General features: G+C 34.9%; 1 protein-coding gene across 1 annotated transcript in view; it reads right to left on the bottom strand.

Annotated features, from left to right (window-relative positions):
* LOC145671023 (uncharacterized) overlaps positions 1 to 14,325 on the bottom strand; it is a 183,510-nt gene that overhangs the window by 32,157 nt on the left and 137,028 nt on the right. The window contains exon 3 of the mRNA XM_081739680.1: positions 7,187 to 7,705. Coding sequence (XP_081595806.1) covers positions 7,187 to 7,702 — 516 coding nt within the window. The 5' untranslated portion in view covers positions 7,703 to 7,705. The remainder of the gene's footprint in view (positions 1 to 7,186; positions 7,706 to 14,325) is intronic.

Raw genomic sequence — 14,325 nt, 5'->3', positions numbered from 1 at the left:
AGTTAGGTATCACCCCGGCATTTGCCTGGTGTGGATGAGGAAAACCTCATTCAGGGTGGCTGGCTTAAAAAAGCGTGAACGAACGGAAAGTCAACCGGAACAACCGAGTTAATTAAGAAAATAGAGAAGAAAGAACTGATCCGAATTTATAATGGATTAGATGGATTAATGGATTATAATGGATTGATAATGGGTACAAGATTTCTTAATCAGTAATAATCCCATTGGCTAGGAAATCGAATGGAAAATGAATGCAAAGATTGATCACATATTGCATGCAGATTTAAAAAAAAAAAAAAGTCGAAGTGGCCAAACATGAGGATGTTCAGGAGGGAGAATATAAATTAGAGATGCCATTGGCTTACTGCAAATAATCAGTGAAAGGTTTCTAGAGAAAGGAAAAGTAATATGTATGTGTATAGTGTCTTTTTTGATTTAGTGAAGGCTTTCGATATTTAAATAACATTATTAGTGATGATCTGACATGTAAACATGAAATAAAAGCAAACTAAAGTATTGCGAAACAAGCCTCTAGAAACTGGAAGATGTTGGTTAAAATGCTCAAAAAGTTTGGGTACAGTGCAAGGATCAGAGATTCCTGAAGAATCTGAACACAAACCAGTGAATAAGAGTCAACATAGAAAAGGGAACGACAGTGAATAAGAGTCAACATAGGAAAGGAAAGTGAAATTGGAAAAATAAGTTCGATAAAAGTAGTGCCTTTCATCAACTTCATTTAATAGTCAATCCCTTGAGTTACGTAAAATCATACTTGCGTTAGAAATCTCTGATAGAAGTAAAATTTACGAACGATACTTATGTTTGAAGTAAGAAGTACATATCCGAATCTCCAATGATGGATTTTAAAACTTGGACGTTTATGATCCTGATAGTTACTTATTTTGAGCAGTTATTAATTAATTATTTGTTTAACCATCGGTATTCTAAGAATATAAGGATCTCTACCGTATTTATAAAATATATTTAGTAACTGAGTTTTGGAGTTAAAATATTATATATATATATCTGTATTGTTTCATAGGTATTCGAGACAAATTTTAGGTTATAATGCAATTTCGACTTACGCAAAGATCTTGGAACGATTTATGATATTTACCTAAGCTGCAAAACATAGAGTTTTGATTACGAGAAAAAGTACTTCAACAGTATGTAGAACGGTTATATTTGCTTTGCAGATGAACCTCGGTCCTCGATTGTGCTCTTGTGGTCACTCCTCTAAAATTGAATGTCAATTAAATAAATAAATATAGCAAGTGAAGTATCACAGATATAGTTGAAAATACCAAACAGGTATAGTCCAGATTTATTTATTTATTTATTTATTCAATACAACAGGCTCTAGGCCCAGTTACAGTATTGTTCCTTACAAATACATTTACCCTTATATATATATATTAACAAGGTTATACATTTATATATTTTCATTATCACATATTTTTAAGGCTATTCTTGTATACTGTCTCCGACATTCCAAAAACATTTATAGAAGTTATCGTTTCAATTGCATTGTAGGAAGCACTCATTCTCCATATAGGAAAGTTAGCGAGGATATTTGTTCTTGCCTTTCTGCAGTAAAATGTACTGTTATTTTCTACGCGGGTTTTACCTGATGGGACATGCAATTGAACCTTCGAAGTAAGATTGGGACAGTCAATTTTACTATGTATTAATTTGTGTAAAATTAAAAGATCCGTTGTTTCAACGTGTTCATCTTGAAGTTTTGTACTATTTCTGAATTCGACTCGTATTTTGGATACATGCCAGTTTTTCTATAAGCAAGTAATCAAGAATTTTGATTGTATTCTTTCAATCATATCTATGTGTTTTTGTGTTTTTGGTGACCAAGACAGAGTCGCATATTCTAATTGCGATCTCACAAAATAAAAGTAGAGTTTCATTAACGTAGCATCGTTTTGAAACTCCTTACCTATTCTCATAACAAAGCCAAGATTTCTGTATGAATTATTATCAATTGTTTCGATATGATGAGTAAAACTTAATTTAGGATCAAATAGCACTCCTAGATCTTTAATTAAAGTAGGTGTCTCTAAAATAGTTCCTTCAATAGAATAGTCATATTTAATGGTGTTTTCTTTGCGGGTAAAAGAAAGAGTTTTGCATTTATTTACGTTTAACTTAAACTTGTTATTGTCACACCAGTTCCTAATACTACATAAGTCTATTTGCAGTTTTACAGTCTTCAAGTGAATTAAATTTGGAGAATATTTTAAGGTCGTGGGCAAATACAAGAGTGTTAGAATAATGAATATAAGATGGTAGGTAGGTCATTTATCACTAATAGAAATAAGAGTGGACCAAGATTTGAACCTTGAGGGACTCCAGATAAGGCTGTGAATTTTTTAGATACATATCCTTTGTACAAGACGGCCTGTTGACGATTTTGCAAGTAGGATGGGAAAAAACTTTGCTTGCATAGAGAAATTAAAAGTCGTTAGTTTTTGCAACAGTAAATCATGGTCTACCAAATCAAAGGCTTTTGAAAAGTCAGTATAGATCACATCCACTTGACCCCCTCTATCCAATTCATTTGCAATAAAATCTGTAATAATTGCTAAATTAGTGGATGTTGATCTATTCTTTAAGAAGCCATGCTGATATACTGACATGACGGGTTTTACATGACACATTATCCTCTTGAATATTACTTGCTCAAACACCTTGGCAAATGCTGATAAAATAGAAATAGGCCTAAAATTCTGTATATTCTTCGCATTACAAGATTTAGAGATAGGACAAACTATGTATTATTATGAAATATTCTTGACGTCTTTCAATTGTTAAAGAAAACTAACATATATTTTCTTCAATTAATAGCCAATATAAAATAATTTAAATAATAAGAATTTTAAAATATGTCTATTAGTATATTTATTTATTTATTGATTTATTCATTTAATTGTCAACACGACAGGCATATATCAATTAAAGTATTGAAATAGTATAATTCATTTTTACAACAGCTTTTTCAGTGCTTTACAGGACATTGTACATATATCAATTTCAACATGTTGGGTGTAGCCTTTTTGCAATAAAAGAGACCTGTATTATTGGTTCTACTTCTAACTGAAGGAACATCGAAGTATAATTAAGATACAAAGTTTGAACAATCGAATTCATTCATTTTAAACTTTTTTTTTTTTTAAAGGAATACCAGATTGGCAATATTACATCTTTGTTCTAATGAGTAAATATCAAAATTGTCTATCAGTGTACTACGACGCTCTAGTAAGGGATAAATTTCAGTTATTTTGTATATCAGATACCTTAGAAATTTTGATTGAACTCTTTCAATTTGTTGGCGATATTTTAGTTATGAGGGGTTCCAAATCACGACAGCATATATAAATAATACATTTTCAAGAGTGTTTCAATATTTCTAAAGTCCTTACCACTTCTAATTATGAATCCTAATAATTTAAACGCATCATAAGTAACGTTTTCGACGTGTTTAAAGAACGTTAATTTAGGGTCAAATGTAACACCTAGATCCTTAACTGTATTAGATCTACTTATAGAAGTATTACTAACCCTATAATCATATTTAAGAGTACTTTTGTTTCTGCTGAATGATACGTTCAAAACATTGAAAGAAAATGATAAGTTTGTTTTAAAAAGGACTAAATCAAAGTGGCAGGGTCTGTACTAACATGTTGCAGAGTCTGAGTTCATCTGAAGAACGTACCCTGTATAAAAGTACCAAGTTAATTCACCTTGACCTCATCTTAGCTCCGGGGAAGTGTACCCGGAAGTAACACTGACAAAAGTAAGATGGCCTGTAGAACATTTTGACTAATACAAATGGTCCTGACCTCGAAAAAGAAATGAGAAACTTTGGACTAATGAATCAAAATTGGTTTGCTTAAATAATCCTGCAGTGTATTTCGTTTCAGTTTATTTAACCACAATGCAAAGTAAATGACCTCTGAAAGATCCAAGAACTTTCCAGTTCCACCTTCAAAAATCTAGCATAACGATGAGTAATAATAATTAAGTACCTACAACTACTACAAAAGTTGCTAGTCATTTCGCATTGAAGTTGCAGTAATTGCGGCAATTGAAAGAAGTAAATGTAAACAATTTAACATATGATTTTTTTACATTTTCATTTAACAAATTTACAGATGAGCAGAGTGTTTTCTGTGGACTTGGATTATCTTTATCATTGCTATGCACAATGTTATTGCATATGGCAAACCTTCAAACATGCAGTATACTATAGACATTGATAGAACATTTGAAAATGGGAAGTTGCATTTGTCGTCACTTGGTTTACTAGATTGGGTTGCGAAAATATTATTTTTTTAAATCGAGAGTTTTAATGAAATGAGGTAGAGTTTAATGATTTTGCCTATGAAGGTTGAAATAATGAATATATATATTTAACCGCATATATATATATGTTTTTAGTCGTTTACGTTTGTCCTGTACTTTATATAACACAATACACTACATGAACAGCTCAATCACTCAATGACGTTTCCTTTTGACTGAACATAGGAGGCATGACTAGTGTGCTTCAAATTGCCTCATATGTTTAGGAACTACACATTCTCTCTTAATTGATCAGCAATAGTCTTCCATCATTGCTTCATTCCTTTCTTTTCTTTTTCTTTTTGATAACGATATTCTATCAACTTGATATTCTGCAGGGAAGAAATCCAGATAATTATGCAGAAAATGAACTCTAATGCTCATATTGCACTATAACTTGTGAAAAGTGGTAATATGCTATATGATTTCTACAATGTTCTTCAATCAGAGCATTTCCTAGTTCCCAAGACTCTCCACCACATTTCTAAATCCTGTCCAAACTTTTTTAAAAATCTTTTTCTGTCACTAAACTACCATCTTTCATCAGTTTTCTTATCTGAGAACCTGCAAAGATGTCTTCCTTCAATTTAACCTTCAAAATAAGAACGAAAATGTGTAATATATGTACTTAAACCAGTTTGTCTTTATTCAGTGCCTTCATAAATAGTGTATGTAACCTAATACATAGTAGCAGAAGATAAATTTTGTTGGGATTTACCGAACTATTCCTTTTTGCTTTCTTTTCACTATGATCGAAAGCGAGTCGGATGGGCCAGTCTCTTTTAATTCTACGCTCAAAACGGTCACGGCTGTCTTACTCGCATAGTTAAATACATTATTCTAGAAAAAAGAAAACTATATGTGATAGATCATCACACAAAAGTTTATTTTCGTTTAAAATTCCAAACTATCGAAGCCAAGTGCTATTGAGGTTGAGGTTTAATGGGGGCATCAAGACCTGAGCTGTTTGAAAAGATTTGTTTACTTACAGAGACACTAGTGTTATAGTATATGAAAATAATTTATCTTGTACTTTTAGCAATATAAACACCGTTATTCTTGGCATCAATCTATAACACAAATTTGCATTAAGTCTACGAGTAACAGTTAATAATTATTTAAAAAGAAATGTTTTTCATAACTAATTTAACTTATGTCAAATCACGCCTAAAGGTTTAATATGCAGTTACCAAATATATCTTCGCATAATTAACTTAGCCATAAGACTAACTTCTGTTAATAATAATAATAATAATAATAATAATAATAATAATAATAATAATAATAATAATAATAATAATAATAATAATAAGTAATCACTTTTTTTCTGGGACCAGTGAAGACCTCCCCCATTATCTTCTACAGATTTTTTTATTAGAAATATTATAGTATCACAAAGAACCTACAAGTCTTTCCTGCTGGTCTAGTGACTAGCGCGTGTGCCTTTGCTACACGTGGTAACAGATTTGATTCCCGGTGGGAGAGAATTAAAATTTGAAAGCATTACGGTGGTTTGGATTCCACCTTAAACTGTAGGTCTACTCTCATATAGCTTCAAAGTTGAAAAGGGACACTAGACTTTTCAAAAACAAATAACAAACAAATCACACACAAGTTGTTTTGCCTATGTAAATGCGACATTTAAATATTGCAGATATATAACACCTTAGCCCACTGGTTTCCAACCTTATTTGATTGACGATACATTTACTGCACGCCCGCGATAGTACGAGACTTGGTCAAGTAAGCTTCTGTTGGACAACATCTTATTTGTGGGATTCCTCGAAGTACTCCTGTATCCTCCCATATTTGCATTCTTCCGTCATCATTCACTTGTTTTAATAATTCGTCTCCCTTAGCTTGAAGGGCATAATCGTAGGACGTTAAACTGAAATATTTCATTTTATTTCATGTTTCTCCTTCATGATTTTTATTTTTATTTATTTATTTAACAATCACCAGATACAGGTCAGAGGCCATTTTACACTGGATATCCAACAACAACAATGGAAAAGGGTTTGGGAAGGTATCGGCCAAGGCCTGTTTAATAGGTACCATCCCGGCATTTGCCTGGTAGGACTGAGAAAAACCCTGGAAAACCTCGGTCAGGATGGTCGGCAGCGGAATTCGAACACACGACCTCCCGAATGCGAAGCCAACGCTCTACTACTTGAGCTACTTCGCTCGGTTGGCCGTTTTAATACTCCGGCTTTTTTTCTTTCTTTCTTTTCTTTTTTTTGTTGATTTTGTCTAAATTTATCTTTTGTTGTTTCTTAGTGTTGTGGTTTCTTCCATTTTTCCTATCCCTCGTCCCTGTCCACCCTTGTCCAAATAGAAAAACAAATGAATGATGAAAAAATAATAAAGCAAAGAAGATTGCAATGATGATAGCCCTGTTTCGGTTAAACTTTCAGGTGCCGAAACTGAAAGGCGCGATCTGAACAAAAATAAATAAATAAATAAATAAATTCCGGCTATCATTTTTTTTATACTCCAATTCTGGAAATTACAGAGTTCTGGCGGCAAACACTGCTATTAAGAGTAAGTGAGAATTTCTAATGACCGGGGTAGCATGAAAGCTTTCATTCAGTTTAAAAATAAAACCTGTATGTGATAACACACTTATATTATTACCACTATCGCTTTTTTCATATGGAATACAAGAAAATATAAACCTAGTTTCAAACAATTTTAAACAGCACTCTGGTTTAAAACCAATTAAATCGAACCTGTGTGAAACGGACCATCATTTATACTTACAGACGAATTTATATCATAATACTATTAGCATATTTTATAACATAGGTTCATTAGCTATTGTGAAGAAACTTACCTGATAAATTTGTTGTCCTAAAATAAATCCATCTTTTTTGCGACATTCTTGGAATGCGTTATTCCATGTAGTCGCCTCGTCATACAAGTCCAAACTGCAGTTCGACCACTGGAAGTGTTTAGGCGTGTCTCTCAGTTGACTAGAAACGTCACGTTTGACAGTTGAGGATATAGATGTTGTAGTTTCTGGTTTTTGGTTCATCTGAACTGTCTGTTTCAGGAAATCAACACTAGGAGAACGCTGCTCAACAAGAGAAACTTCCAGTTGAGGTTCGAGAATATCACGTTTACTTGTCGAAGTAACTTGTTTACTTTTATCATCTTGTGTCCTATGGTCTTTAACAACTGGCAAGTAATTCACAGGGGTTGGGGGAGGAAGAGGAGGAGGCGGGGCTGCTTCTAAAACTGCTATTGAAGCTCTATTATTTGATTCTTCCTTTTTATTACAACCTTGACAGTGCGTACACAATCCGATAATCACCAATAGCGACAGTATCACTTGTCTTGTAATCTCCATCACCTGTAAGAAAGACATACTTATTAGTGCAAAATCAAATAACATTGTCCATTTCATGAAGTAATCTATAAAAATGAAAATAGAATCTTTAAGCTTTATGTCCACGGTTAAAGGCTGAAGGAGACGGTGATGATGAGAAATGAAAGAAATAGTGGAATGAAGAAAGTGGGAAGAAACAGGAGAACCCGAGAAAACCAACGCACAAAGATCACTTATTGGCGCGAACTGGGATCGAACCAAGAACCCCATACACCAGAGGTGAACGCTCTACCACTGAGTCACTGCGACCAATGAAGTAATCTAATTTTATGTATAAAGCTAAGGTAAGCATGTCTGTCCGCTATACAAATCCATACCATGTCTTCGTTTGAAATGAATTTTTGAACAGTTAGCACTAATTTATTTATTTATATTGGACTGGATTTGAATTTAGCGTCCGTTTCAGCAGCGAGTGAAACGTGAACCTACAACTCAACGTGGGATCCGAACCACATGAACCCCCACTGGAAATTGAGACAAAGGCACTTATTTATTTATTGTACCGGTATATTGAACACGCTTATAACTATTGACAGTGCTCAAGAGTAACATACTACTTACAATTCATAAATATTTATGCTATTTATGCTACACGATAAATTATATACTCAAAGTAGTGTTTTACATGTAGGTCTACATCAAATATGGCTATCATAGAACATTTTATTAGGAAACTATTATATGTAGTGCATATTCTTGTAATAGGCGATATATAGGGTTCATTAGAAAAGTAAGAGACTGGCCATCGCTCGGCACTTCAGTCATCAACAGCGCATCCGCCACGAGCGGGATTGGTGGTGGGGGATCTTAGCTGATCAACGATACCCAAATTAGTTGCTTCCGAGCTCTGGTAGAGTAAGGGTCGCTTATCTTGCGAATAGTGTTTAAAAACTACGTCGAGATTTTTAGAAGCTCAAAATACAGAGTTTGCCTCACTTGAGCAACGATACGCCATTAACGTTTGCTTCAAGCTTGGAAAAACCGCTTCAGAGACGTTCACCATGATTAAGGAACCTTACAAGGACTCAACCTTCTCAAGAGCCCAGTTTTCCTTTTGCATGGAAATTTCAAGAAAATGTGGAGGATGACAAACGCTCCGGACGTCCTTCGACGAGTCGTGTGGATGAAGATTCAATCAAAGTGAAGGAACTGTTGGACCAAGACCGTTGTTTGTGTGTGAGAATGATAGCCGAGAACAAATCTGAATCTACTCAAAACAGTGGTGCACGAAATTGTTAGTGAACATTTGAACACACGCAAGATTTGTGCGAAGTTGGTCCCATCGTGCTGGATGACGGACAAAAGGGAAAACGACTTCACACTTTTCGTCAAATGTTGGAGCAAGTGGAGAGTGAACCAGACTTTTTAAACAATGTAATAACAAGCGACGAAACATAAGTGTTCCAATATGACCCTGAAAGCAAGCACATGGTGTTCTGAGAGTTTGGAGTGGCACACTAAGAAGTCCCCGCGCCTCAAAAGCCAAGATGTCCAAGTCCAAAACAATGATAATCTTCTTTGACAAGAAAGGATGATACACAAAGAATGTCTGCCCCAAGGGAAGACTGCCAACGCGGATTACTACGTGGAAGTTCTCAAATCCCTGCGAGATTGTCAATCGTGTCCGACCGGAGATCCATCATGGTAACCGCGTTCGTTGTGACGTTATTACTGGCTAGAATAAGCGCTGACACGTTGCTGCAGCCACCGTACAGTCCTGACATGAGCCCAGACTGTTTTCTATTCCTCAACCTCACAAAAAGTTTGAAAGGCCGCCGTTTTGACGATGTTTTGGCTATCCAGGCAGCAACGACGGGTGTTTTGAGGCGGTTGTCGGAAGCTGACTTCCAGGAGGCGTACGCTGCGTGGAAATCGCGCTAGCAGTGATGTGGCGATAGCCAAGGAGAGTACCTCGTAAAATTTTAATAAGTTGTATCAATTGGATCAATACATTTTATTTCCTAGACCCAGTCTCATTACTTACTGGACAAACACCGTACCTAATACATTCGTACGGTGCATAGTGGGACCAAACGCAAGAATTTCTAACAAAAACTGTTTGTGATTCGTACTTTAAAAAAATGTATTGAAAATACGTATATACATTGGTAAATACTTTTAATCACATTTTTAACGTTTTGAACATAATTTTACAAAATTTAAACGGTATTCTTCTATAATTGAATAAAAGCCGCTTTCAAGCTGAAGTTTCAGGTTTGAAGTCACTCTTCGATTCACTGCATCCGTCTTGAACTGAATATAAACTGACTACTATTCTCAATAACTTCTCGATTGTTTCACTTTTAAATGTTAAAGCTTGATTCTTCGGTCAGTTGCCCTATTGGAATTAGCGCATGTTCAATTAAAGCCAAACCTGGATGCGTATCTTGTGTGCAGTTGGGGCACAGAGTATCAAGAGTATTTTTTCACAAAAGGATTTGTAAATGGTAAACTATTCTACGTCTATTGCGTGAGCACTAGAAATAGCTTGTAGCACAATTTTAAATATTCTAATTATATCTACACATATGCTACAAATGTTTGCGGACATTTCTTGATTTGCAAAGAAACGTCTGGAAGTCCTTCAAAATCCTAGCTTTGAAATGTCGATTACTAAGCCATTTTTTCTTTCTTCAATTTGTCCTGAATGTATTTCTTACTTTCGGTAACAAGTATTTTTATTTTCTTTATCACAAATTTGCCACTTTTTAAAAGATAGTTTGTAGCTACGGCGTAGAAGATATTTGGGGAATCTGATACGTATGCAGCATCGACAATCTAAATTTCAGTGTTTAGGAATCCAGTATTTCTTTACCTAAAACCTTCTGTATGGCACTTTTTTTTGTGTGTGTGTCAACCTATAGAATCAAATGCAGTGTATCGAAAAAGCACAGCTTCTATTAGAACACAAGCATGCATCATAGTAAACGGCAACACTTTTCTTTCAGACATGACATGATATTACCTCATATAAAAGAAATGTCTACAAATCAAAAACGTAGACCTACATGTAAAAATGCTCTTTCTTTAACGTTCTGTTTTAAACTACTAGATTAAAACACAAGAAGTGGTATTACACATTAACTGAATATGAAAAGACTGTCTTAAGTGGTGGTATTAACAATATCTTCAACTTGAAATTAAATAAAGATAGCATCATGCATTAAGGGTCTTCACTACAGCGAAATTAAACTACCGCTATTTTTTGAGTTTTTCTGTAGTATCTTCAAAACAAATAAAAATATTCGAAAAGCAAAAACGTAGTGAACTAGACAATACGATTTTGCATGTGATACCTTTACCCCAAATCACCTATTCGCTTTTGGTATCCCGCTATTTACAGAACCAGCAAAAAATGCAAAATCTTTCTACAGTTGCAAATCGAAAGCAGATAGATGAGTTGTAATAATGGTATTACATGCAAAATCGTATTATCTAGTTCACTACGTTTCTGTTTTTCGAGTATTTTTATTTGTTTCGAAGATATTACAGAAAAACTCTAAAATTAGCGGTAGTTTAATTTCGCTGTACTGAAGACCCTTAAGACAGACGACGCAATGGTTCGATGTTCATCCGCAGCTGATTTGCTTTCCAAATCTGATCTTAACCCTATAGAGCATCTTTGGGCTTCTATGGTTCAAGAGTGAGAAATACATCGACAGGACCAGGGACCAGGAACTTTTCAGGCTCAGGTCATGGAACTCTTCAATCATTTCTGGCTGCATCCAGCAGTGTGTTCCAATCTGGTATCCAACATGAGGAAACATTTGTCTGATGATATTGCCGCAAATGATGATTACACGAAGCTTTAATGTCTCAATGTGTAAGGCGATGTGACTTCTATACTTCTTTTCCCTTTATGGGATAGTAGGAGCAGGCACTGTGTTTCAGTGGTAGAGTGCACACCTCTGGCTCCTAGGGTCTCATTATGTGAGTTTGTGGTGGACAACAAAATTCTGTTGGGTTTTCTCAGGGTTTCATGTGTCTCGTTTGTATTCATATCCTTCTACTATTTTATTGTTTCTTTAAACAAGTCACATAATGACTCTTAACTTTGGTTCAGCCTGAGCTCCACGTTTTACGTGACTCGAAATCTTTCTTTTATTTACCTTTTCTACTTGTGCTCAAGAAATAAAAAAAGTTACAGTGTCAGTGGGAATCGATCCGCATACCACAAGATCTTCGACTACCTTGCTATCCAGTACTCCATAGGAGACGATAGTTAGAAGAGAAAAACATTGATTTGTTACAAGAAACACACGCACATTACTCCAGCCTCGTTGGTTCGATCCCTGTCCGTGTTATGTGTGTATTTACGCAGCTAACTTGGTGTTAGAATTTTACCCGTAATTTCGTCAATAAATTAGTATCAAGTTCAACGCTTTAGACATGGTTCATAAACCATTAAAGGAACGACACAAATCAGGAACAGTGTTCGAACTACCAACCCTTATCGTTGTAGTAACAAGAATTATTCTATTCAAAACATTACTTTATCTTCCCATACCTAGAAGGGCTAAGCACAATTCATTACTGCCACCAGGTAACATATATTTATACTCTATTTCTTGTTGTCATAAAATGATAGTTTTATTTGTAAATTCATAAACTTTATAATATTATTTATGTTAATATGTAAACCTAAGAAGCATCTGACATATCTCTTCTATTCCTATGAATAGCTTCAGCTATGCGACTTTTCTTTCCTTCTTTTGTCGTTCTGAAAATGAAAAGACTGTTTTCGTTGGTAACTGAGCTTTGACATTAAGATCTGTAGTGTAGGGTGTTGCCGATAATAACACAACACACTAGACATTGTTTGTAGAAAGACCGATAAACGTTATTCGCTAGTTCATTGTCCACGGTTTGGACTGCAAGAAATAATAATATTTCTTCGCACTAATGTGCCTGTGAAAGTGGATTGTTGTGTTTCTACACAATTTGCTTTTCTCATATGACTGGGTAATTTAAAAAAAAAAAAAAAAAAAAACATTGTGGTAAAGAAAACAAAACCATATGGCTACACCGGGAATAGATCTGACTAGAGAGTACCCCACTGCCTTCCGTCCACGTTGTTATTTCTTACATCACGGAGACGCTACTTACAATGGGAACGATACATTAAGTGATTTGTTCCAAAGAGACAAAATACTTTACATCGAATCTTTTTCCTTGTTTTGTTTTTATTATATTCACGATTTGCATTTTTCGTACAATGCATGAAACCTCAAATACATTTTTCGCTATGGTATCCAGGAATCTTTATTTAACTGATCAGAATACAGGAATCTACAGACGAAGAAATATTGAGTAATGTGTGGTATTTTATTTCCACACCATCGATAGCATCGAGGGCCAGACGACATTATTCCGTGAAAAATGTGCATTTACTTCTTTGACACATAGTGCATATGCAGCATATAGGCTTTAAGCACACTGTTTTTGAATTCACTTCCAAGTCTCGTTACATATCTGGAATTTCTGCAAGCTCATTTAAAATCAGAATCTGATTAATATTGCACAAGAGATTGGATCTTATTGGCAGAACGAGTTATGTGGTCAACATTTGCAGTCAAATACCATTAATATGATATTCAAATTCCAAGTAATTTCTCTTTCTTGTATAAGACATTGCACTATACTTTCAATAGTTATCGATAATATTAATTTTGCACCATTTATAAAGTGCATTGGGGGTCGCGGTGGCTCAGTGGTACAGCGTTCACCTCTAATGCTTGGGGTTCCGGGTTCGATCCCAGCCTCCCCCGAGTGAACTTTATGGTGGACAAACACCGTGTGCGTGGGTTTCCTCGGGGTTATCCCGTTTCCTCCCACTTTCTTCATTCCACTATTTCATTCATTTCTCATAATCACCGTCTCCTTTAGCCTAGCCGGCATAACTGTGAGACGTAAAACTTAAAGATTTCATTTCATTTCATTTATAAGGTGAATTGATGGCATTTTGAAAACTAATGCACTTGCCTCGGGCCGTGTTTTATCAAGTCATTTTCACTAAAATATTAACTAAGGCAAGAGAGGGATTCTAAATGTAGATCTACGCCAAAATAATCGGTCACATGTTTTCGAATTCCACTTCTAGGGCAAGGAGGAAATTTCTACAATATTGTAAGTTTCTATTTGGTAGTCATAAAGTAAACGGTACAAAACGGTTGAACTTTTTAAACTCAATTTATGAAAATAGGTAGTTACCGCTTCGATGGGTCGACCTGGATTACTATTATCAGTGATTTATTTGTGGATTTTGTAGAAGGGGGGAATATTTATGAAAGATTGTGTTCCGTATGACAGAACAACTATAAAGTCAGGTTGGGACGTTATTTTTAAACCTATATACTTTGAAATTATGGTACTAGTTTCGTAGCCAGTTTCCACGTTCATATTTTTTTTTCATTAAAAAAAAACAATTTTATGATAAATATTGGTAGGGACGTTAGATAAAATTTGGTTGGGTAGATGAGATCACATTCGTTACTTGCCTTGCTACTTTTTGTCCTACTGCTGAAGACAAATGTGCAGCATCCAGCAAAAGCCCTATAGTTACATCGCAACCTGCATAACTTGTC

This window comes from Thermobia domestica, chromosome 15, assembly GCF_964235325.1.
Source record: "Thermobia domestica chromosome 15, izTheDome1.hap1.1, whole genome shotgun sequence".
Taxonomy (NCBI): Eukaryota; Metazoa; Arthropoda; class Insecta; order Zygentoma; family Lepismatidae; genus Thermobia; species Thermobia domestica.
Note: the sequence above shows the minus strand (reverse complement) of the source record. Positions and strands in the feature narration are given on the sequence as shown.